This window comes from Saccopteryx leptura, chromosome 2 (genome assembly GCF_036850995.1).
Source record: "Saccopteryx leptura isolate mSacLep1 chromosome 2, mSacLep1_pri_phased_curated, whole genome shotgun sequence".
NCBI lineage: Eukaryota > Metazoa > Chordata > Mammalia > Chiroptera > Emballonuridae > Saccopteryx > Saccopteryx leptura.
The window spans coordinates 383,236,753-383,262,175 of NC_089504.1; the positions used below are offsets into that span (position 1 = coordinate 383,236,753).

Consider the following 25,423-nt stretch of genomic DNA (forward strand, 5'->3'; position numbering starts at 1 on the left):
GTATTTGTGGAGAATTTTTTTCTAGAGGAGCAAGGAGGGGGGGGTTAACTCCTTTGCTGCCACTCCCACGGCCTGCCCCAGCAAGCCTTGCTGATAAAACTGCCCCTCTCAACTGCCCGCTGGGGCCCCGGCTCCCCCATCACGTGTACTTGAAGACTTGGCGCCTGCTGGCCTCAGGAAGTTGGGGTACAGGGCCCCACGACTGCTTCCTGGCTCCCGGCGAAGCCAGGACAGCAGGGATCAGAGCAGCAAGGGGGACAGGATGGAGCCCTGACTCCCCCCCTTTTGGGGTGGCACTGCTCTGTGGCAGCTCCTCTCAGCACCCCCCAAAGCAAGAAGACACTGTGGGTGTCCGGGGCACAGAGGTGAGGCTGTAGGGGGCCAGAGTCATACAGAGAGGAAACTCTAGGTCATATCTCTCAGGACCTGGGTTCAAGTCTCAGCTTAGCCACAGCCTGGAGGGAGTGGGGTGTGGAGGGAGGGGGTTGTAGGGGTGGTGACCAGGATGGCGCTTGGCTTCTGGACCTCAAGGAGCAGGCCAACTCAAGAGCAATAAATGCCAGGGACTCTGAGATGTCCGTCTGGTGAGTGCAGACAGCCTGTGTCCAGCACGTGCACAGTGCAGCGCAGTGCCTGTCGGACCCCTCGCCCCGAGGGCCCGCTGTCCTGACAATGCCACTGTGGGCCTCTGGGGAGTAAGGCTGCCCTTCCATCTGTCCTGACTGTTTCCCTGTGTCCATCTATGCTCCAGGCTATTCCTGTGCCAGCAGTGTCTCCTCTCCTAGGGACAGTGGCCTGGGCCCTGCCCTGCCCAGGCTTCAGGGTACCCGAATGGGAGGTAGCTGGAGGAATAGGGGCCTACCGAGGTGCTCCCTTGACCAGGCTCAGCAGCAGCACAGGGTACATAGCTGTGGGCTAGACTCCCATCCACAGTTCCCCCACAGCCCCAGCACATTCTTCCCACTCCCTTCCCAGGTCTTTACGCCTCCAGGTACAGCAGAGACACTGAGGCACAGAGAGCCTGTACCTACACAGCCACACAGCTTGCCAGGCCCTCAGTCCAGTGCCCCTGGACAGCCTGCGTTAGAAAGGCTACTGGGGCAGCTTTCCCATAGGCCTGTTCCCACGGCTGCCTCATGGAGTGGGGAGGGCTGTGGGCGCCTCCTCCCACCCCTCCTCTCACCCCCACGCTGCACTGACATTGCTCAACCAAGAACAAAAGTGCATTCCTGGGCCAGGGCCAGCCCACCCGCTGGGAGGCAGGGACAGTGGGGGGTCGGCAGGGTCAGGGGTGGGACATCCCCCTTCCTCTCCCTAGCCATCCTGGTCAGGCAGAGGCCAGGGTGCAGTGACCACAGAGCAAAGGCCTAGGGCAGGAACTGACGTCATACTGGCCTGGCTAGAGGTGCAGCCAGGAAGAGCCCTGAATGTCTTTGTCCAGGTGGTGAGCATCAGGAGACAATGGAAAGGAAAGAAAGGGGAAACAGTCCCCCAGCCCCCAAAGGGCCCTCTGCTGAGCCCCATGGGGCCTGGGGAATTGGGGTGCACCCTGTCCTCATGTCAGGGCCCAGCCCCTACTTCTGCCGGGACCAAAGCCCACCCCGCAGGCCTCAGTCTTCTCCCCCTGCGCCATGGTCTTTTCCCCGGGATCAAAATGAAGGCTAAGGAATGACTTGAAGAGTCCACCAGCCTAGGCTCCATCCCATCCTGGGGCTCAGACTCTGCAGGCATAATTCCTGTTTCCCTGGACCAGCTGTTCCCGCCTCAGGAAGAAGGCCCAGACGGGGTCTCTGCTGGCTTCTGTGCCCATTTGATGTCAGAGGCCCAACTTGTGCTCACCGGCAGGCCTTATCTGAGTGTAAGGCTGTGACCCCCTCTCTCCTGCCCACCTCCACCAGCCTTTCCCACACCTCACTTTCAGTGCTGTAACTGTGTGTAAAGGATGAGTTAGCAGACCGAGGAAGAGCGAGGGGCTGGCCCATGGTGGGGGAGACAGGGTACTGTGTCCCCCTCCCAGGCCCACCTTCCCAGGGCTGTGTTCCCCAGCCACCCGCTGGTCCAAGTCGTGACCCTTGGGGATCTAGGGACCTCTTCGAGTTCTCTGTTCCCTGAGAACTGAGCCTCTTGGAACTGATCACAGCTTGGGTTTTACTCTGGATTTGTGCTTGGAAAGCACCCCCTTGACCTGGCTCTGACCAGCATGTTTTTGCTCCAGCTTCTTGCCCAATCCCACTCCTCAGACCTCAGCTTCACCTCTGAGTGTCCTCAGTAGGGTGAATCTGGACACCCGCCAGGCTGAGGTACTGGGTTTCCAGCATGAGGAGGCTGCTTCTGTCCAAGTAAAACCAGGGCTACGGCTCCCCCTGGTGTCCAACACTGGAAGCGCAGTTGCCCAGCCCAGGGAACAGAGGGCCTGGCGGGTGGTGCTGGGGTTCAGGGTGAGGAAGAACAAGGTTTGGCATGGGCCTGCCCCGCGCTTCCCTCCCACCTGAAGGGCTCCCCAGCCTTCCCCACCATATGGCTCTATTTGACACAGGATGCTGAGGCCCAGGGAATTGGGAGCCAGCCAGCACCTGGTGCTGTGGTCTCCATTTATTGCACTACTTTGCCATTCACAGGAGAAGCCCAGCCCCCAAAGTCTCGGTCCTATGTAGGCCTCTTATCCCTGGGTTGCTGGTGAGCCTTGCTCGCCTGGCACACTCAGTAGCCAGCAGGCTCCCCGCCTTTCCTGGAGTCTGAGGCGGCCGCCCAGCCGTCAGCCGTGCGGACGACAGCCTGCACCACGGCGATGAAGGTGGAAGTAAACTGGGTGTGGTGGTGCCGTGTCTTCAGAGCTGTGGTCACTGCCTGGGGACAGGAGGGGAGAGAGAAGTCCAGCGGGGCCCAAGACTGCCTCTGTACCACCCTGTGTGGTCATGGGTTTCATAGACCCAGATGATGCCACATCTGGCCAAGTAGTCAGGAAGAGCAAATTGCGGGCAGCTGGGCCTATTCAAGCACGTGGCCTGGACTTCTTTGCAGGGGGGCTCAAGGAGGCCCAGATGGTGTGTGTGCAGGTCATCTCATCTGCTCCCAGCAGAGGACACCAACCATCATCCAACCCATGATGACCAAGGAGAGATCCAGACCTCCATCTCAGGATACACAGGGGCCCCCCTACTGTGACTCAGTTTCCCCACCTCCCACCCTACCTGGTCAATGTCTCTCTCCAGTGTTGTGGTGTTGGGCAGAAGCTGGTTGTGTAGCCGGGGCTCCTCCACTGCCCGCTTCACGTCGTAGCCGAACCATAGGCTATGGATAATGGCCTTGGGGGGGGAATGATGAGGTCAGCGTGGCCTAGGAGCAGGGGCTGAGGGGACAGGTAAGTGGCACATACCAATGCAGTGGCTGTGGTGATCTGTGTGCCCCCAGAGGCACCCACTACCATGGAGACCCGGCCATCCTGGTCCACAATGATCACCGGGCACATGGACGAGAGTGGCTGCTTCCCTGAGGTCAGTGGGCAGTAGAGAACAGAGATGTTGGTCAGCTGCCTACCTGGGACACCAGACCCTTTCCCACCCAAGCTCCCCACCCCAGACCTGGCTTGATGAAGTTGGCTGGTGAGGGGGGCACCCCAAACTGGTTGGTGATGTTAGGGGAACTGAAGTCATCCATCTCATCATTGAACAGGATCCCACTGACCTGTGATAGTACCTTGGAACCAAAGCTGCAGAACAGCTGAGTCAAATAGCTGTGCCTGCCCAGCCCTGCCTGGCCCCGCCTGGCCCCCACCCACCCACCAAAGCTCCAGCTTGTACCCTGTGAGGTCCAGGGCAAGGGCTCTACCAAGGTGGGGTCTTAGTTTCCCACATGGAAGGAGTTGTTGGAGCCCCACTTCTGGGACCTGGGGGCAGCTCCTGGCCCACCCAGACTGCTTGGAAGCCCCTACTAGAGGTTGATGGTGCTGGTAGCTGACACGGCGCTGCCATCCTCTGCGACCACAGACAGGTGGGCGGTGCCCCCATCATCCGGTGTGTAGAACTCAGGCTCATAGTAGGAGGCTGGGTGAGTGGTGTCATCAGAGATCCTGCGCCGGAGCTGGTCAGCAAAGAACTCGGAACTCATGTTTCGGACCACCTGCCGAGACCCCAGAGCTGTCCTGAGGAGGTGGAGGGGTGGGGAGGGGGCACTGGCTTGTGCAGGCAGCTCGCAGGAAGCCCCTGACCATGGCTCTGACCACAAGCCTCCTGTACCCTCAACCTCACGTGGCCCATCTGACCCCCTCTCTCCAGCCTCTGTCTCTGTTGTAGTCCAGCAACTCTGAATGTCTGTCTGTCTGTCCACCAAGCCCCCACTCCAGCCACATTTGTTTATTCATTCATAGAGCTTGTACTGAATGCCTGGTACTGGGAGATCAGCAGGGAACAGACAACAGAACTTCCACCCTCATGTTAGGGAAGACAAAGGCAGGCAGGGACATGCTGGGAAGAACAAGCTGGGTAAGGGTGGTGGGGACAGATGGAGTGGGGGCAGAGTGATCAGGGAGGGCTTCACAGAGGTGACATCTGAAAAGAGCCTGAATGAGGCCTGGACGACAAATGAAAAGGCTTTGAGGCAGGCCTGTGAGTGACAAGCAGGTAGTGAGTTGAGTTGGGAAGACAGAGGTTGAAGATGCCGGCAGGAGCCAACCCCTAGCCTAGGTCTTCATGGCCTCCTAAAGACTTTGGTGTTTTAGGCCCTGGCCGGTTGGCTCAGCGGTAGAGCGTCGGCCTGGCGTGCGGGGGACCTGGGTTCGATTCCAGGCCAGGGCACATAGGAGAGGCGCCCATTTGCTTCTCCATCACCACCCCCTCCTTCCTCTCTGTCTCTCTTCCCCTCCCGCAGCCAAGGCTCCATTGGAGCAAAGATGGCCCGGGCGCTGGGGATGGCTCCTTCGCCTCTGCCCCAGGCGCTGGAGTGGCTCTGGTCGCGGGGGCGACGCCCTGGAGGGGCAGAGTGTCGCCCCCTGGTGGGCAGAGCGTTGCCCACCCTGGCGGGCGTGCCGGGTGGATCCCGGTCGGGCACATGCGGGAGTCTGTCTGACTGTCTCTCCCCGTTTCCAGCTTCAGAAAAATACAAAAAAAAAAAGACTTTGGTGTTTTCTCTCAGCCACTAGGGATTAGAAGAAAGGAGTGATCATTGCCAAGGGTGTTTTCTCAGGATCCTTCCGGGGGGCCATGTGGGGGAAAAGGATGGAATCCAACAGGGAGGCTATGACATTATCCAGGGAGACATGAGATGGCTCACTCAGGTGGGAGAGAAGAAGGGATTGAAAATGGCTCCAAAGTCTTTATTCCCGAGTGGCCCTTCCCTGAGGAGGTGAAAGTGAACACTGTGGAAGGGACAGGTTGGGGGATAGTGGGGAGCTTGATTTTGAACAGCTGCCCATTGGACACTGAGGAACCTGTCTGGGGTGAGTGGTGAACCTATGTGTCAAGTTCATGGGCAAGCCTGACCAGGCGGTGGCGCAGTGGATAGAGTATCAGCCTGGGATCCTGGGTACCCAGGTTCGACACCCAGAGGTCTCCAGCTTGAGCGCAGGCTCATTAGCTTGAGCATGGGGTCACTGACCTGAGTGTGGGATCATAAACATGACCCTATGGTCACTGGCTTGAATCCAAAGGTTGCTGGCTTGAGTCCAAGGTCACTGGCTTGAGCAAGGGGTCATTGGCTTAGCTGGAGCCCCTCCCAGTCAAGACAGAAAGCAATCAATGAATAACTAAGGTGCCGCAACTATGAGTTGATTCTTCTCATCTCTCTCCCTTCCTGTCTGTCTGTCCCTGTCTGTCCCAACGCCCTCCTCTCTCTCTCCTCTCTTTTGCAAAAAAATAAAAATAAAAAGTTCACAGGCAAGATTGGGATGAGGGATAAATGTGGAGACAGCTGCTTAGAGCCATGAGTCCGGATGGGCAGACAGAGAAGAAGGACAGACACAGAACAGAGGAGGAGAGGAGGGAGGAGCGAGGACAACAACGGGGGCCCGGCAAAGGAGAGGCCTCCAGAAGGTTCCAGCAACACTCCTGACTAATCCAAGCAGAAAATTTACAGCCCGAATCTACTCCCAAGGAAACAAAGTCAAATCCAGGCTGTGGGATATTCTGTAAGACATCTGCCCTGGGTTTTATAAATCAGCAGGAGAGCTACGGGGGCCATTGTAGGTTAGGAGACTGGAGCCAGGATTGGCCCCAGGGGCTCTGGGCCTAAAACCACTGGGACACTCAGGAAATCCTGACACAAGCATCCAACAGGTCATGTGGCTTGATATTGGTGTATAGAAGTCCTCACTCAGGAGATATAACCTGAAGGGTGATATCTCCACTGACTCAGACAAAAACATGGATATTGTTGGTGGAGGCCGACAGGAGAGAGCTCTAGAGAGGACAGAGCTGGCCATATCACTCTGAGGGGAGCAGAGGAACAGAGCAGTAGAAAAGGGTTCCGGAGTGACAATGGCATGCCTTTGTCAAGAATGACCAGAAAGTGCAGAATGGTAGCACAAGAGGCAGAGCAGTGCTATAGGAAGGGCGCTCTCTGCCAGGAGGGAGGGCAGAGCGGGCTGCGATGCAGTGGCCTCTGTCACCTTAGGGATACAAGAGACCACGTCACGGGCTGGGGTGGGTAATGGAGGTACAAAACGGTCACCAGGAAAGAGAAAACATCCAGGAAACCAGGGGTGCTTCTGGGCACCTGAGGCCCCTCCTGGGAAGCACAGGTCAATGTGAAGGGTCTGCAGGTTTACTCCAGAATGGGGGAGGGTAGGTGAGGAGGGATGTGTCGGGGTCACAGTGGAGGCCCAGCCCGGGCCCCTGGTGGTGAGTAGGTTGGGCAGTGCAGGAACTGGAAGGGGGGGGATCTGGGAAGCGGTAGCTCCTGGGTGTGACCCCTGACAGCTACAAAACCCCCATGCATTCCTCACCTCAGCACTGACTACTCCAGAACCTTCCAGGCTGAGGGCACAGCACATGCAAATGCCTCGAGGTGGGAGTGTGGGAAGACAGGAGGACACTAATTACTCATTGTCAGGTCAGCTACACTGCGAGCCGTGAGGGGCAGAGGCCCAGATTCAGTCACCAGTCCAGGCCATCACATAGTAGGCCTGCCACCAAAGTTGGCAAAATGGATTTAATAAAGCAGGCATGAGGCTTTATTAACCCATAAAGGATGCCAGGCCCTCCCATCAAAGACCAACCTCTGCCCCTTACCTCAGTCACATTGACAAACTTGGGGTCCCCCAGCAGGGTCCTCTTGGCGTAAGCAAACCGGAAGGCCTCCACGATGCGGTGGTAGGTCAGGCCCTTCTGCCCAGGCGTCTCCACACTTGCTGGGGAGAAGTTGTACCCTGGGAAGGCAGAGCCAGCAAACGTTGGCACCACCAGGGCCCTCGGGACATCCTGGCTCAGCCTAGACAGCTGGGTGCTCAGGGTGCACTCACACCTCCCTGAACCATCTGGCCCATCTTAAGAAGGGCAACATTTAAAGGTAACTCACAGTTTTATTTTTATTTATTTATTCATTTTAGAGAGGAGAGGGAAGGACAGAGAGAGAGAGAGAGAGAGAGAGAGAGAAGGGGGGGGGAGCAGGAAGCATCAACTCCCATATGTGCCTTGACCAGGCAAGCCCAGGGTTTTGAACTGGCGACCTCAGCATTTCCAGGTTGACGCTTTATCCACTGCGCCACCACAGGTCAGGCAGAAGGGCAACATTTAATAACTAGCAGCAGTGGCTGCTTCAAGAGGACAGGGGACACCTGGGCCTGGGCCTAGGTCCCACACATCTAGCCTGAGGGCTACCCAATCTGCTCGGTCACAGAGGAACTTCTGACCTTGGTGCCTGGGGTAAACCAGACCTTGTTGCCCTTCAGCCCACTCCTGGGGCACTGCTCCACACCTCTCTCCCTCCCAATACTCCTCCTCCAGCCCCTGAGAGTGTCCCCTCAGGGCTTGCCTGGCGCCTCAGCACTGCCCCCTGCAGGGCTGTGGTGGGAGGCTCACCCTTGAGGATGTTGAGGATGAGGGCCAGCACAGGCCCGCTGAGTGGGGCGCTGGGCGCGTAGAGCCGGGCATCCCCAAGGCTGATACTCAGTGGGTGCTCGATCAGCTCGGCGCGGTAGTTGTTCAGGTCCTTGGCAGTCACAATGCCCCCTGCAATGAGACAGCAGCTCCGTCGGGGGTGTGGACACAGGATCAGGCCCATTTGAGGAGGATAGGGCCACACCATCAGGGGAGGCTCCGGGCCCTCCACCTCCCCACTGCCAGGCCCAGGCCTGCTGTCCTGGACCTGCTTCTCCCACTGGCCTCCAGGTTGGCCTTTTCTCCTCTTGGTAGCCAGACAGTCTTCTCTAAGAGGAAAATATCTGCCCCACTCCCCCAACTCCCTCCTCCCATGACTAATGGTAGGTAGAGGGAGGCTCTTAATTCTCCAGGGGGCAGCTCCAGACAATCTCCAGCCACGTGCCAATCACTGTCCTCCGTGACACATTAACAAAATAACATGAAGAAGGTAACAGCTCAGGGAGGGAGAGGCCGCTTGGGCCCCATCAGAACCTACCCCACAAGGTTCCAACCACAGGACCCTGCAGCTGCATTTCAAATGCCTCTCACCAAGCCCATCCTAATCCCCTGTGGCCCTCCCAGAGAATTAAAACACCCCTCTCCAGGCCTTAGCCTATTCCCTCTGCCAGGACACCCTTCCTCTCTTTGCCTATAAAAGGCAATCTCATCTGTTGCTCAGGCACTCCTCCTCCAGGAAGGCCTCCCAGGTCTGCACTTTAGTGCTTCCTCAGCCCTGGCTCATGCCTACACCTGTTTACCCCTTCACACCCGTCAGAAAGCCTGAGAAGCTTTCTCTTCTGAAATGTGCCATCCCTCTCAGTCTTGACCTAACTGGGAGGTGTGGATCCATGGCCTGTCACTAACTAAGCACATCTGTTATCCTCTCCTTGTGTTCCTTAAGGGCCAAGTGCCCAGCCCAAGCAGGACCCAAGACTCTAGACATCTGGGCCCCAGCTCAAGGTTCCCTCTCCGAAGTTCTTCGCCTCTGGTTCCTGAGGTCACCCACTCACCAGCCGCTTGGATATCCTTGACAATCTGGGCTGTGAGGCTCCCATTGTAGAAAGCCTGGGCGCCCTCGGAGGCCAGCGTCTCGTACGTGTCAGCCAGCCGTGGCATGGTCACTCTGTCCCCCTCCTGCAGCACCTTCCCGTTCCGGCAGAACACCTCACTGGGGCAGAGCGGGCTCCCGTCAGGTGGGCAGGTGTGGTGGGTATGGCCAGACCATCCTCACAGCCACCCAACACAGCCAGACAAGGACAAAGGACAGTCGGCTCCTGTCCTCAGGTAGGTGGCCCTGTTACTCAGGGCCCATCCTCCAGTATCCAGCCCAGGCCTTGTAGAGTCCCCTGCCACTCAGGATGCACAGGCCAGAACCTCAAGCACCAGGCTCAGAATGTGTCCCACATGATGGGGAGGGGTTTACATCTCTTGGACTCTGTCCCTCTATCAGCGCAGGATCCTGAAAGTGCTCCATCAGCCAGCCGTCCACAGCCCGCAGGGGCCTGAGGCCACGCCTGCCCCCCCTGTGCCCAGGGCAGGCCAGCGCCTGCAGACTTACCACAGGGCAGGCTGCTGCTCGATGACAGCCTGGCTCCTCTGCAGGGCCGCCGCCAAGCCCTTCCCCACAGGGAAGCCCCGGCGGGCCAGCTGGATGCTGGGTTGGAAGAGGCGAGCCCAGGGCAGCCGTCCGTGTCGCTGGTGCGCCAGCTCATAGCCACGGATCTCACCAGGAACTGCCACTGACAGCCCCCCTGCAAAGGGAGACGGACAGTTAGCAGTTCCAGACAAGGGACATCAGAGCCTCTGTCAGGCATCATTCCAGCCACTGTCCCCAGATGGGACCAGAGAGGTTTTGGAAGGAAATGGATTTTTGAAGTCCTATCTGGACTTGGCAGGCAAGCGTGTAGAGCAGCTAGGGATGTCTAACGGGGCACAGGAGGGTGAGGTGGTAGCGTATGTGCTGGGTTTTGCTGTCCCAGGCCTAGATGTCTATCTCCGCAGGTGCCACCATGTCTGAAATCCTGTGCCAGCTCATGGTGGCATACTGAGACTGTGGGAAAGTCAGACGAATACCATATCTCAGTCTGAACCTCCCAAACCACAAGGCTTTTAATCCCATGAGACTCAAGGGTTCCATCAGAGCCTGCCAAAGCCCCAATGCAAGCCCAGGCCACCCTCAAGCCTGGCCAGTCCCAAAGCGGGGGCCTCTCTTTTATTGTTTCAACTGGGACCTGAACCCAAACATCTGCCCTGGTCCCTTTCTGGGCCTCAGTTTCCCCATCTGACTACAAAGAGTTTTATCTTCCAGCTCTGACCTTCAAGGGGCCCATGATTGTACTGGAAACAGACCCCTGGAAGCCCCCGGACTCACTGCCCACCCTGCCCTAAACTGGACACTGACACAGAGAGGGGCAGGTACAGTCCTCACTTCAGGCATCCCCCTGCTTTCACCCCTGAGACCCCAAGCTAATTTCAGCTACTCCCAGGCTTGGTTCCAAGGACTAGGTTGTTAAGACAGCTGCACATCTCAGGTCTGATATCCAGCACATAATTCCTCCCACCCAAAATAAACGTTGCCAGCTCCTGGGGCCAGTGAGGTTCTCACACCACTCTGCTCACCAAGGTCATCTGTGACTCCCCACTGCCAGACTGGGGCCCCACCCAGCCTCACCCTACCTGGCCCAGCACCCTCCCCTCTTATGCCACCGCTACATCATACCAATCTGGCTCTCCTCACATCTCCCCATCTTCTCCTCTGTCTACACTCACTGGTGACTTCCCCAGATCAGGGCTCAGGTTCCATTTACAGGCTGACAACTCCCAAGTTTACTCCCTGGCCTGGCCTGGCCTGCTCCCTGAGGACCAGATCTGATGAGGATGCACTTGCCCATTCAAAAAGGCATCTCACACTTAACACACCCAAAACCAAACTCTTGACTGTCACCCTTGACGATGTCTGTCAGGGCCTCTCTGTCCTCCCAGATGCAGACTGAAGGCCCTGGGTCATCTGGACTCCCAGCATGCCTGTCACACCCAACCGGGCCGCAAACCCACAGGCTCCAGTTTCCACACGTGTTCAGCACCGGTCACCAACCAGCACTCTCATCTCTCCCTGACCGGATCAGCAAGACCTCCTGACAGATCACCTGCTGGGCAGGTTTGTTTCCTGTCCCTTCCTCAGAGCTCAAGGAGTCCATCAGACATAGGCCAGATTCACCGAAACTACCGCACACTCAAACACTCCAGGGACACCTCTACTTCCTTCAGATAAGCATGGTCTTGCCCTGACCAGGGAGTGGCACAGTGGATAGAACATCGACCTGGGATGCTGAGGACCCAGGTTTGAAACCCCAAGGTTGCCACCTTGAGTGCAGGCTCATCTGGCTTGAGTGCAGGGTCATCAGTTTGAGTGGAAGGTCGCTGGCCTGACTGTGGGATCATTGACATGACCTCATGGTTACTGGCTTGAGCCCAAAGTCGCTGGCTTGAGCAAGGGGTCACTGGCTCGGCTGGAGCCCGTTGGTCAAGGCACATATGAGAAAGCAATCAATGAACAACTAAAGTGCCACAACTATGAGTTGATGCTTCTCATCTCTCTCCCTTCCTGGGTCTGTCCCTCCCTCCATCCCTCCCTCTCAAAAAAAAAAAAAAAAAAGCCTGACATGTGGTGGTGCAGTGGAAAAAACATTGACCTAGAATTCTGAAGTCGCCAGTTCAAAACCCTGGGCTTGCCTGACCAGGCGGTGGCGCAGTGGATAGAGCTTCGGACTGGGATGTGGAGGACCCAGGTTCAAGACCCTGAGGTCACCAGCTTGAGCACGGGCTCATCTGGTTTGAGCAAAGCTCACCAGCTTGGACCTGAGGTCGCTGGCTCGAGCAAGGGGTTACTCGGTCTGCTGAAGGCCCACAGTCAAGGCACATATGAGAAAGCAATCAATGAACAACTAAGGTGTCACAACGAAAAACTGATGATTGATGCTTCTCATCTCTCTGTGTTTCTGTCTGTCTGTCCCTATCTATCCCTCTCTCTGACTCTCTGTCTCTTAAAAAACAAACAAACAAACAAAGAAAAAAATCCTGGGCTTGCCTGGTCAAGGCATATATAAGAGTTGATGCTTCCTGCTCCACCCCCCTTCTCTCTCTCTTTCTCTCTCTCCTCATGAAAATAAAATAAAATAAAACAAAAAAGAAGCACAGTCTTCACGATGACCCACAAGGTCTGACGCAACCTGGGCTGTTCTAACATCATATCCTCTTCTCCCCAGACACCCGTGTAGCTCCTCCCACCCCATCCCAGCCTTTGGGTCTCTGCTCAGATGCTACCTCTCTGACCAGGCCACCCTTGGTGAACCTGTATCCTCCTATGCCTCTGCTTTCCTGGCAGCACGTGGCACACCCCTATCTGCTCAGTCTCCTTTCTGCACCTGTAATGTAGGCCTGACCAGGTCATAGGTTTCATCTGTTGCCTTTGTTTCAGACCCCAACTTGAGTAACAGCCACTGACACTCTAGGGATACCCAATATGTCCTAGTTAATATATGAATTCCAAGTGTCCACAAGATGCTAGGTCTATAAGATGATAGCAATCTCATACTGATTTCATTTCTATACATTTTTAATTTGAGTGGGTAAAAACTCAAAGATTCTGGACATGTGAGAGGACACCAAAGGGGCTGCTCATAGCCAGCACTAGGGAGTCAGACCCACTATGGCCCGTGTGCCTTGTTCCTCTTTTTCCACCTCTTTTCTTGCAATCCATGGGCATGGGGCGGGTTCAGAGCAGCACCCCCTGGTGGCCACTGGCTTCCCCTTAGCTGCCTGGGTAGTTGGAGGGGTCTCCACTTCATTTATAGCCAGATTAGAAAAGCGAATCTCCATCCCATACTCATCTTCACAAGCGAACAAAGGAATGTCTTGGATATCAGTTGAAAGTGCAGGGTTTAGACAGCCTGCTTCATCACCATAGAGCTGTGTGACCTCAGCTGGTTTGCATGACCTCTCTGGGACTCAGCGTTTCCTACTTCTGAAATGGGAACCCAGCACAGTGCTCCCACCGCCAAGCGTGGAGGGGGGGGGTTCAAAGGCCTCCTCAGAGAAAAGGGTTGAGGACAGCACTGGACCCAGCGGCCCCTAGGATAGCAAACTGTTGTAATGATAACTATTCTCTGTGTGTTCTACCACAGGGGGCGCCCGAGAGGCCTGAGGAGACAGAACAGAAGCTCTGTCCCTCCACTCTCCGTGATCAGGGTCTGGACCATTCAATATGGAGGAGGTTATGGGGCTGGGAAGGGATAGGAGGGGTGGGCATCAGTGACTGCCAGAGCCGTCCCTAGCCCGACAAGGGTGTGCGAAGCCTTCCTTCCCCACCTGTACCCTGAGCCTGTGCCTCACCTGCCTGTGACTGCTCCGAACTGTTGAACATGCTGCTGGAGGCCAGCTCAGGGGCCACCTCTCGGGCATTGATGACCTCAGCTCTTCCTAGAAGGAGAAGCAGGTGGGCAGCCTGGACCAACCCCGACCCCTCACCCCCCGCCCAAGTCCAATCTGAGGCGGCCACTCAGCTGCTCACCTCCTGCTCCTGTGGGTACTCACCTGTCTTGCTGTTGTAGATGGTGAGGAACAGGCCACCCCCGATGCCCATGCTGTGAGCATTCATGAGCCCCACGCACAGCAGGGAGGCAATGGCGGCGTCCACCGCTGAGCCGCCGTCCTGCAGCACGTCCCTGCCCGCGGCACGTGGAGGGGCATGAGAACCTGCGGCCTCCTGCAGCCTCGCTCACCCCGCCCACCTCCACCCCGCCGTGGTCCTGCTCAACAAACGTGAAGTCTGCAGGAGTTTAGGTTTTTCAAATGTAACTCTAAAACGTACGCGTTTATATTTTCCTCTTTTTTGTTTCTTTTTTATTGAATGTATTGGGGTGACACTGGTCAACAAAATTATACAGATTTTGGGGTATTTTCCTCTTTTTCAAGCAAACAAATGTACATAACTTTTATAATTTAAAAAATTGTTACTTTTTATTAATAACATATTTTTCTGTTCAAGTCTTTAAGTGGGAACTGATATATAAACTTGAGATAGGAGTTGGACATAGCATCAACCAGCAGAGTTGATTCAAAGAGAGAGACACCCTTAGAACTGAGGAAAGGGCCCTGCCAGGCATTGGGAGACCTGTGTCCCACCCTTGGGGTCAGAGTCTCCTTCTTCTCTGACCAGAGGTTGCTGAGAAAATCCAAGAAAAGAATGCCCCTTGCCTGACCTGTGATGGCACAGTGGATAAAGTGTCGACCTGGAAATGCTGAGGTCGCTGGTTCGAAACCCTGGGCTTGTCTGGTCAAGGCACATATGGGAGTTGATGCTTCCAGCTCCTCCCTTCTCTCTCTCTCTGTCTCTTCTCTCTCTCTCTCTCTCTCTCTGTCTCTCCCTCTCCTCTCTAAAATGAATAAATAAAAAATAAAAAAAATAAAAAAATTAAAAAAAAAAAAAAGAATGCCCCTTGCCCGTGTGAGTCTCAGAGAGACAAGGGTCTTCCCCAGGTCCACTTAAAGAGGTCATCCTTTAGGGCAGGGGTCCCCAAACTTTTTACACAGGGGGCCAGTTCACTGTCCCTCAGACCGTTGGAGGGCCGGACTATAAAAAAAACTATGAGCCTGACCAGGCGGTGGCGCAGTGGATAGAGTCGGACTGGGATGCCGAAGACCCAGATTCGAGACCCCGAGGTCGCCAGCTTAAGCGCGGGCTCATCTGGTTTGAGCAAAAGCTCACCAGCTTGGACCCAAGGTCGCTGGCTTGAGCAAGGTGTTACTTGGTCTGCTGAAGGCCCGCTGAAGGTCTGCTCAAGGCACGTTTGAGAAAACAATCAATGAACAACCTAAGGTGTCGCAATGCGCAACGAAAAACTAATGATTGATGCTTCTCATCTCTCCGTTCCTGTCTGTCTGTCCCTGTTTTTCCCTCTCTCTGAAAATAAGAAATAAAAAAACAAAAACAAAAAAAACTATGAACAAATCCCTATGCACACTGCACATATCTTATTTTAAAGTAAAAAAACAAAACAGGAACAAATACAATATTTAAAATAAAGAACAAGTAAATTTAAATCAACAAACTGACCAGTATTTCAATGGGAACTATGCTCCTCTCACTGACCACCAATGAAAGAGGTGCCCCTTCCGGAAGTGCGGCGGGGGCCGGATAAATGGCCTCAGGGGGCCACATGTGGCCTGCAGGCTGTTGTTTGGGGACCCCTGCTTTAGGGCCTGTGTCTCCATACCCTGCCCCACTCACCTCCCGATCTCTGAGCAGTGCTTGGCGTCCGTGGCCACGGCCGCCCGGGGGTACACGCGGTAGGGCAGTCCGGAGGTGAAGGGCAGCCAGAGGCAGAGGCCAATGATGACGAGGACCAGGACGATAGCCACCAAGGCCACCACCACGTGACGCTTCTTCATGGATCTGTGGGCATGTGAAGGGGGTGGGGAGCAGGGTCAGAGGACCGTGCCAGCCTGGCCTTGGGCACATCCTGATCCTGACCCCCACAAGGCACAGCCTAAAGTCGAGCCTCAGAAGAGTCCCTGTGTCTCCTTCCTGCCTGTCACCCAGAACACCTGGAGATGAGGTAATTCTTTCTTCTGGAAGCACCTGGGCCCTTCCAAATCCTCCCTGCTTATTTGCAAGGCCCCCTTCCAGTTAGGACCACTCCTGGGACCCTCCAACTTTCTCATGCCCCTGCTTCTATAGGGCCTTGTCTGTCTCTTCCCAGTGACCAGGGCCTCTACTGCCAGTAGGGTGTTCTAGAAGGGACAAGTCTGTCCTGCTTTTTTTCATGTCCCCCACCTCACCTCAGAGCCCTGCACTGTCCATGGATCTCCCCATGGAGTCTGGGGTTGCCCTCGAGGGTTGCCCTCGAAGGTTGCCCTCCATCTTGCCCTTGAGAGGAGGCAAGTGTAGTCTCCTCCTGAAATGATCAGGTCAGCCAACATGGAGCAGGGGCCAACTACCCTTAGCGGACAGGAGCCCTGAGCCTGGCCTTAGGAGGTGGCCATAAAAGCTGGGAGAGTTTGCCTGACCAGGCAGTGGCGCAGTGGACAGAGTGTCGGACTGGGATGCCGATGACCCAGGTTCGAGACTCCGAGGTAGCCAGCTTGAGCACGGGCTCATCTGGTTTGAGCAAAGCTCACCAGCTTGGACCCAAGGTTGCTGGCTCGAGCAAGGGGTTACTCAGTCTGCTGAAGGCCCGCGGTCAAGGTACATATGAGAAAGCAATCAATGAACAACTAAGGTGTTGCAACGAAAAACTAATGATTGATGCCTCTCATCTCTCTCCGATCCTGTCTGTCTGTCCCTATCTATCCCTCTCTCTGACTCTCTCTCTGTAAAAAAAAAAAAAAAAAAAAAAAAGCCTGACCAGGCGGTGGCGCAGTAGATAGAGCATCGACCTGGAAACACTGAGGTCGCGGCCCTGGCTGATTGGCTCATTGGTAGAGGCCTGGCGTGCAGGAGTCCCGGGTTCAATTCCCTGCCAGGGCACACAGGAGGAGCACCCATCTGCTTCTCCACCCCTCCCCCTCTCCTTCCTCTCTGTCTCTCTCTTCCCCTCCCGCAGCCAAGGCTCCACTGGAGCAAAGTTGGCCGGGAGCTGAGGATGGCTCTATGGCCTCTGCCTCAGGCGCTAGAATGGCTCTGGTTGCAACAGAGCAATGCCCCAGATGGGCAGAGCTTCGCCTCCTGGTGGGCATGCTGGGTGGATCCCGGTTGGGCGCATACGGGAGTCTGTCTGACTGTCTCTCCCCGTTTCCAACTTCAGAAAAGTACAAAAAAAAGGAAAAAAGAAACACTGAGGTCACCAGTTTGAAACCCTGGGCTTGCCTGGTCAAGGCACATGTGGGAATTGATGCTTCCTGCTCCTCCTCCCTTCTCTCTCTCTCTCTCACTCTCCTCTCTAAAATGAATAAATAAAAAATATTAAAAAAAAAAAAAGCTGGGAGAGTTTGGCTTAAACAGCTGGTGAAATAAGTGGAGGGTGGAGAAGGGTCTCTCTCACTCACTGCAGGGGGCTGTCACAGAATCTGTGCCAGACAGATGCCCCAACCATGTAGTCTTCTCATTCACCTACAGAGGATATGCCTGAAGCAGACCCAGTTCTTCCTAGGGAGCTCTGTGAGGTTTTTCTTCCTCCAGATGAGCTCTGGAGTAAAAAAGGAGGCTGTCAGCCTGACTAGGTGAGGTGGTGGCATAGTGGATAGAGTGTCAACACTTGAAATGCTGAGGACCCAGGTTCAAAACCTTGAAGTTGCTAGCTGGAGCACAAGCTCATCTGGCTTGAGCGTGGGGTCACCAGCTTGAGTGAGGGATCATAGACATGGCCTCATGGTCACTGGCTTGAGCCCAAGGTCGCTGGCTTGAGTAAGGGGTCACTGGCTCAGCTGGAGTCCCCGGTCAAGGCATGTATGAGAAACAATCAATGAACAACTGAAGTGCTGCAACAACAAGTTGATGCTTCTCATCTCTCTCCCTTCCTCCCTTCCTGTCTGTCTGTCTGTCTGTTTCTCTTGCTAAAAGAAGAAGAAAAGAGGATGCTGTCAGCTGCACACATGTTGGCATAAATTCTCCCGGCTTTTCTTCCCCTGAGAGAGGGTTTGCACAGAGAAAGGCAGCGAGCGGTCCAAGCAGCGAAGCTGAGCTGGGGAGGTGGGCATTAGTGGAATGGGTCCTGAAGCCAACCTGCTCCATCTGAACCTGGACTTGCTCCTTACTGGCTGGCTGTGAGGCCCTGGGCAAGTCACTGACAATCCATTCTACAGGAATGACAGAGGCATCCTGTTTGGAGACGTTGTGAAGATTAAGAGGTTTGGCCTGACCAGGCGGTGGCGCAGTGGATAGAGCGTTGGACTGGGATGCAGAGGACCCAGGTTCGAGACCCCGAGGTCGCCAGCTTGAGCGCAGGCTCATCTGGTTTGAGCAAAAAGCCCACCAGCTTGAACCCAAGGTCACTGGCTCCAGCAAAGGGTTACTCAGTCTGCTGAAGGCCCGTGGTCAAGGCACATATAAGAAAGCAATCAATGAACAACTAAGGTGTTGCAACGCACAATGAAAAACTAATGATTGATGCTTCTCATCTCTCTTCGTTCCTGTCTGTCTGTCCCTGTCTATCCCTCTCTCTGACTCACTCTCTGTCTCTGTAATAAATAAATAAATAAATAAATAAATAAATAAATAAATAAATAAAAATTTTAAAATAAAAAATAAAAAAAAAGATTAAGAGGTTTGGAAAGTGTGAAATGTTAGGTAAGTCTTGGCTACACTGGGCTTTGCTGGGGGTACCAATTATTTCCTTTTTGATTTACAGGCTGTGCTGAGTGACAGCAGTTACCCTTGATTTACAGGCTGTGCTGAGTGACAGCAGTTACCCTTGGGGTCTCCCTGGTGGTAGTAGTAGGTGAGGAGCATGACTCCAACAGGCAAGGAGAGGTATGGTGACAGAGGCAGGGGGTTTCCCTCTCCCAGATTCAGTTCCCTCCAAAAGGTAGGTATCTGTCAATGAGCCCCAGGCTGGGTCCTCTCTGGCTCACCCTGTCCTTATTAGGAAGGTCTGAACACCAGGGACAGAGGTGGTGTCCCAGAGAGAGTCTAGAATGGAGCCCCAAACCCTTGGGCATCCAGACACCGGCATGGAAGGGCTTTCTCCTCCCCAGGCCCACGGGGTCATCACACAGCAGACCACTACGCGAAGAGGATTCCAGCCAGCCCATCTTTTCCACCATGACAGAATCCAGGCACCACCGTTTCTGGCTGGGCTCCACAGCGCCCCCTCCCTGCTCTCTCTTCCACCCGCATCTCCAGTTCTTCAGTCCTTGGAGAAGCTGTCATAGGGCTCTCTGCAAAGTGCCAACCAGGCCCTGCCCCTTGCTAATGCCCTCATGATCAGTCCACACTTTCTTCCCTCTGCCTCTGCCAGGCCTGACAACCCTCAGGACACACCCTGGGCCCTGGCAGGGAGCCAGCTGTGCTGGGATGTCTGCAGGACCTCAGGAGCTGGGGTCAGCAACGGGCAGTGTCTGTTCAGGACACAGAACTTTGCCATCACATGTGGTAGGGCAGGACTGGGTAGGACAGAGGTCCATCCACTGGGGCATGGCCCCATTTCTCAAGTTGATGGCTTGGGGCCATCAACTCAAACTCTCCTCAGAGCCTTCTCTACCCCCACAGGCCTCTGAGGTGAGCTAGCCATGACTTCCTAAGGCAGGGGTTGGGAAACTTTTTGGCTGAGAGAGCCATGAACGCCACATATTTTAAAATGTAATTCCATAAGGCCCTGGCCGGATGGCTCAGTGGTGGAGCCTGGCGTGCAGGAGTCCCGGGTTTGATTCCCTGCCAGGGCACACAGGAGGAGCGCCCATCTGCTTCTCCACCCCTCCCCCTCTCCTTCCTCTCTATCTCTCTCTTCCCCTCCTGCAGCCAAGGCTCCATTGGAGCAAAGTTGGCCAGGAGCTGAGGATGACTCTATGGCCTCTGCCTCAGGTGCTAGAATGGCTCTGGTTGCAACAGAGCAATGCCCCAGATGGGCAGAGCTTCGCCCCCTGGTGGGCATGCCGGGTGGATCCCGGTCGGGCGCATGCGGGAGTCTGTCTGACTGCCTCCCCGTTTCTAACTTCAGAAAAATACACACACACAAAAAAATGTAATTCCATGGGAGCCATACAACGACCCGTGTACGTTATGCATTATCCAATAAAAATTTGGTGTTGTCCCGGAGGACAGCTGTGATTGGCTCCAGCCACCCGCAACCATGAACATGAGCGGTAGGAAATGAATGGATTATAATACATGAGAATGTTTTATATTTTTAACATTATTTTTTTTATTAAAGATTTGTCTGCAAGCCAGATGCAGCCATCAAAAGAGCCACATCTGGCTCACAAGTCATAGGTTCCTGACCCCTGTCCTAAGGTCCACATTCCAGCCTCCCCATCCATCTATCTGTCCATCCACATACCCAAAAAAACCAAAGTGGGCTCCCTGAAGGCCGGGCGCCCAGCAAGGCTCAGACTGCCAGAGTGTGTGTGGAGGGTGTGGGCAGCACTGACCTGCATCCCCCTTCCCTGGGCAGGGAAGCATGGAGGCTTGGCTCAGCCCCCCACAGAGAGACACATCCAGCCTTCCGGAAGCCACCCTGCTGGGGGCCTGGGCTTCGTTTCCCACTCCCCCACCGCATGTTTTTCTGGAAGACTCACTAAACCAGTGCTTTTCAGCCACCAATCCATGAACCAGTCCTCCAGAAATTTCATGCTGGATCACAAAAGAGTTAACCACTCTGATATTGTATGAAGATTATAGACCCAATGATCTTAGTTGAATTCACTTACACTCAGAGTGATTTCTGTCTTAGTAGTCCCCTAAATAATTCTATTTCCACTGGTCCCCAAAGGTTGAAAACTACTGCACTAAACAATGTCCAAGTCCAGAGGGCTGGCTCCCAACCAAATCAGTATCAGGAGAAACCAAGGCCAGAGAGTCGGTCAGGCACAGTGCCTGGTCTCAAACCCCAGCCCTGCTCCTCATAACCCTGGTGGACTTACCTGAGGCCCAGGGGCATCAGGGATCCAGAAAAACCCTTGCTCCTCAGAAGACAGCTCTGGGTTGGGCACGGCAGGGGAGGGAGAGACAGATTTGTCTGCCTGGGAAAGTCTAAGCCACAGCGCTGCTGGTTTCCCACCCCCTGGGGAGGCAGCGGTGCTGGGAGGTCTGAGGGACCTCAGGAGCCAGAGCCACGCCTGCAGCCCCTGCAGAGCTGTTCAGGGGGGCCTCTGAACGGGGACTGAGATCTGGGGACAGGCATCCCTAAGGGGGAGCAGGGGCAGGAGGGACTGGAGTAACTCACATGCTCACTTAGTCCCAGAGCGCCCAGCAACCCTGCGGGGCAGCTGAAGGCCTCTGAGTAGGGAGGAGAGCAGGCGGTCCTTTAGGGAGGTCTGGCCTGGCAGGGAGGACTGTTGAAGGCTGACAGATGGGCAGCAAGGCGGTGCAGTGACTTGGCCTGTGGCCAAGTGACTAAAGTTCGGAAGACCTAGCCTGCCTTCCAGCCTCTCACTTAATAATAATTAAAAAAAAAAAGTTCGTAAGATCCTGAAAGGTGCTGTAACAGCAGTGATTTGGAGTCCCAGTGATGGTGGCAGCAGGCAAGAATGTGACCCCAACAGGAAAGGACAGGTGAAATGACAGAGGAAGGGGGTCCTCCCCTCCAGGACTCAGATCCTTCCAAAGGGCAGAGTCTACCAAAAGCCCCTCTAGGGAGCCCTGGGCGGGTCCCCCACTGGCAAACCCTGTTTCTGTTCAGAGTGATTAAACTCGCAGGGCTGGCTCCTGAGGCAGTGTGGTAGGGGTGCCACCAGCACCAGACCAGAACCCAGACCAGGGAGGCCTCACCACCACCCACAGCCCTCTGTCAGATGCCAACGGAGCCTCTCAGAAACATGGCCTGGGGCCTGGAGTCAGGGCCAGTTCCACCACCTACCCAGGAATATTACAGCCTCAGGCTCAGGAACCACCTGGACAGCCTGGAAGGGCAGGGTCCTGAGAGAGCCGGGGCTGGTCCAAAGTCACAGAGCCCAGCAGTACAGGCCTGGCCACCCCTTACGTGCCCCTAAGTTGCTGAGTGTCCCTGACCAGCCTACCAAGGAGGTCCTGAGTCAGGAGCTGCTCCAGCCCAGCCCAGGGGATCTTGGACACTACCCTCCATTCCCCCATGACTTTATCTGCTAAGGACAGGGACAGGACTAGCCACTTCCCGAGCCATGGCTCCCACCGGGTTCCCTGGGCTGCCTGGGAGCCCTCAAACTCCCCATCTCTAACCCTGAATCTACAACCACCTAGCATGGCTGTACCATTGAGAAGACAGGAGATAGAGAGGCTGAGTAGGAACTGCTGCCTGCCTTGGACCACGCAGCCAAAGCTGACCTTCTAGGCCCTGGCCGGTTGGCTCAGCGGTAGAGCGTCGGCCTGGCGTGCGGAAGTCCCGGGTTCGATTCCCGGTCAGGGCACACAGGAGAAGCGCCCATCTGCCTCTCCACCCCTCCCCCTCTCCTTCCTCTCTGTCTCTCTCTTCCCCTCCCGCAGCCGAGGCTCCATTGGAGCAAAGATGGCCGGGCGCTGGGGATGGCTCCTTGGCCTCTGCCCCAGGCGCTGGAGTGGCTGTGGTTGCAACAGAGCGACACCCTGGAAGGGCAGAGCATCGCCCCCTGGTGGGCAGAGCGTCGCCCCCTGGTGGGTGTGCCGGGTGGATCCCGGTCGGGCGCATGTGGGAGTCTGTCTGACTGTCTCTCCCTGTTTCCAGCTTCAGAAAAATACAAAAAAAAACCAAAAAAAAAACAAAGCGGACCTTCTATCACCTGCTGCCCTTGAGCAGGCTAGAGATGCTCTAACTGAACAGTTTGCCTGGGCATCACCCTAACTACAGATCAGAGTGACTGGGAAGATGAACAGAAAAGGAGCCAAGGGCCATGGCCCAAGACCTAGCCCCAAGGGCTGGGCACCAGCCAGGCCCATCAGGGGATTTGGCCCTACCTGAGTGGCTGCACAGCCAGGCAGTCAGCTGGGAGGAGTCTGCAGTGGGGAGCCACAGGGCTCTGTCCCCAGCCTGAGCCTGCTCAGCAGTTTCCTCCCTGCCTGGTATGGCATAAGACACGGTGGCAGCAGGAGGATAAGAAGAATGTCTGAGTGGGCAGAGAGTAGTCCAGCCTCCATAGGTAACTCCAACAGGAAAATGCTGGGCTCAGAGAGCTGCCTCAGTCACCTGTGCTTAGAAGCAGCTGCAGGTTCCAGGGAACGAGGATAGGAAGGAAGGTAGCACATCAAAGGTCATGTTAACAGAAGCATGTCATACAGAACAAAGAAGGCCCTTCACATATGTTGAGTGTGTCACATTCTGTCCTGGTCAGCCTCCTACTTCCTACATGCAGAGAGGGAAGCTGGGGGGAGTGGATCTGGGGAAACCATGTCATCTCAGGTAAGATTGCATGGACTGAGCTAAAGTTCTCCGCCAGACCCTATACCTCCTGTCCTAGGCACAAAGAGTGGTAAGCTCCTCATCCTCATGAACGTGCAAGCCTCCTTCACCCACCCAAAGATAGTTACCCTGCCATTAGTGCCACCCCCTTGCCCGCCACCCCCCCCCCCCCCAAGCTGAATCTAGGCTGAGCCAAGCAAGTTTCCAGGTCGCAGCAGAAAGGAGCATAAGGAAGAAGACAAAGCAGCCAGTTTAGAGCTGCTCTGTTAATCCTCCAACCCAGCCCAAAGGCTGGGTCATCGCAACCCTGGAGACACAGGTTTGAAAACAGGACACAGCCACAAACCCGTCCATAGACAGGAAACCGAGGCTGAGGTAGAAGCAACCTGGCCAAGGTCAGATGACCCACAAAGCCACATGGACCAGGAGGCAGAGCCAGGGCCCCCTGCCCCCTCCCTCCGTGCCCGCCCACAGCGAGGAGTCACCTACCTCGGGTATAAGAACACAGCGCTCAGCGGTTTCCTCGTCCTGTCCACACCCCTGGACAGGACGCTTATCAGAGCTGAGATCTTCCCTCGCTGCCCACCCTGGTGGTACAAGGTTGAGAATTAGGTAAAGGCCTCTTCCCCAGGACTTACTTAATAACCACTATCTACTGAAAACCTGTTGAAACACGCTTGAGATAACCAAAAAGTGGTGAGCACCCCCTAGAGTTGTGCGATGACCCTGGCACAAACGACCCTGCCTTACCTCCACCACAGCCACACACCAGAACCCTATGGTGGGGCACGCATGGCCCGAGAATACAGCAGCACAGCCCCCTCACAGCTCTGGCTCCACTCCAGACCTGACCCCCCAGTGACTCCCTCACCCCAGGCTGCCAGATCCTTCTAGGCCTCAGTTTCTCCATGGTGAACTCCTCCCTCTTAATTCTGAGAAGTCCACTTCCTGGGTGCCATGGCTTCTTCAATGCCTCCTTCTTTAGAGAAGTCAGGCGGCTCCACCTGGCCCTCCTCCACCCACACTTGGGGCAGAGTGATCCAGAAAGCCTGGACGGCTGTCTCAAACCCACTTACCAGTCAAGGAACAGAGGCTCCCAGCCCAGACCTTGTTGGACAAGGAGCCTAGGGATCTGCCCACCTGTGTGACCCCTCTGCTGATTGGTCCACATGAGCCCTGCCCCTGTCACTCTATCACACAGAAGCTTAAGGAGGAAGAGGGTCTCACAGAGCACCCCCGGCACCTGGCAGAGCTGGGGCTGAAACCCAGGCCTCAAATGTTCCCTGTGATGCCCAGTAGTTCAGAGAGGGGGAGCTCTGCTTTGGGGTAACACAGCACTGGGTACAGCCAGAGCCCATTCCATCCCAGCTCACCTGGCTCCGGGGCTGGTCTTCCTGCTGCACTCCAATACAGAACTGAGTGCCTAGAGCCTAGCTGTGACCAGCCCCACCCCTCCCTCCCCATGCTGGCCTGTGGTGGGGGAAGGCTTTAAAGGCATAGGAATCTTTCCAGGTGAGAAAAGGGCTGGCCCCGGTCCTATCCCTGCGGCTATGTAACCTGGGAAGGCTGCTGGCCTCTTTGAGCCCAGTGGGTTCCTAAACCCTGAATGAGAGACCTGAGCTTTGAGGACCTCAGCGGGGCTGAGTGAGATGGCTTTCAAGAAGAAACAGATCAGGCCTGATCAAGGGTGGCGCAGTGGATAGAGCGTCGGACTGGGATGCAGAGGCCCCAGGTTCCAGACCCCGAGGTCGCCAGCTTGAGCGCAGACTCATCTGGTTTGAGCAAAGCTCACCAGCTTGGACCCAAGGTCACTGGCTCGAGCAAGGGGTTACTCGGTCTGCTGTAGCCCCGCGGTCAAGGCACATATGAGAAAGCAATCAATGAACAACTAAGGTGTCACAATGAAAAACTAATGATTGATGCTTCTCATCTCTCTCCATTCCCGTTTGTCTGTCCCTATCTATCCCTCTCTCTGACTCTCTCTCTGTCTCTGTAAAAAAAAAGAAGAAGAAAAAGCAGGTCAGACCAAAGGTTGCCTGAAAACAGGTGAGCTCCCCTCAGCTTACGATGTCCAGAGAGGGGTTACATAGCCAGATAGGGATTGGGGCTATAAGCATCTGATGTCCCATCAGGCCTTAGGAGTCTAAGATTCTCTCTACAACCCCGAAGTAGTGGCTGTATTTTTAATCATGCCCTCTTCCTGAAACTTGGTCTACAGGTAGTGTCTAGATGCTGTCACTCCAAAGACTGGAGTCATAAGACCCAGGGGAGCCTTTTCTCATCCCTCAAATTTCTGGGGTCATGAGCATGCAGACTGATGGAGCACACAAGGCAGTGGAGGTGAGAGAT

General features: G+C 55.4%; 1 protein-coding gene across 1 annotated transcript; it reads right to left on the bottom strand.

Annotated features, from left to right (window-relative positions):
* Nucleotides 1-2,546: 2,546 nt before the first annotated feature.
* Nucleotides 2,547-23,661, bottom strand: GGT1 (gamma-glutamyltransferase 1). The gene is made up of 14 exons (XM_066365499.1): nt 23,564-23,661; nt 20,649-20,704; nt 15,361-15,525; nt 13,665-13,795; nt 13,464-13,550; nt 9,631-9,823; nt 9,083-9,240; nt 8,013-8,162; nt 7,224-7,360; nt 3,932-4,119; nt 3,582-3,709; nt 3,377-3,489; nt 3,192-3,305; nt 2,547-2,847 (listed from the first exon to the last, which is right to left on the bottom strand). Exons 2-14 carry the CDS (start codon nt 20,663-20,665, stop codon nt 2,701-2,703), a joined length of 1,728 nt encoding a protein of 575 aa, XP_066221596.1. The 5' UTR covers nt 20,666-20,704; nt 23,564-23,661; the 3' UTR covers nt 2,547-2,700.
* Nucleotides 23,662-25,423: the final 1,762 nt, after the last annotated feature.

What these genes read in the sequence shown, in the direction of transcription:
- GGT1 (XM_066365499.1), bottom strand. An exon ending in CATCCTCAACATCCTCAAGG is followed by an intron (nt 7,361 to 8,012) that starts GTGAGCCTCCCA and finishes CTGCCTTCCCAG; the next exon opens with GGTACAACTTCTCCCCAGCA. An exon ending in AGTTTGTCAATGTGACTGAG is followed by an intron (nt 4,120 to 7,223) that starts GTAAGGGGCAGA and finishes GGGTCTCGGCAG; the next exon opens with GTGGTCCGAAACATGAGTTC.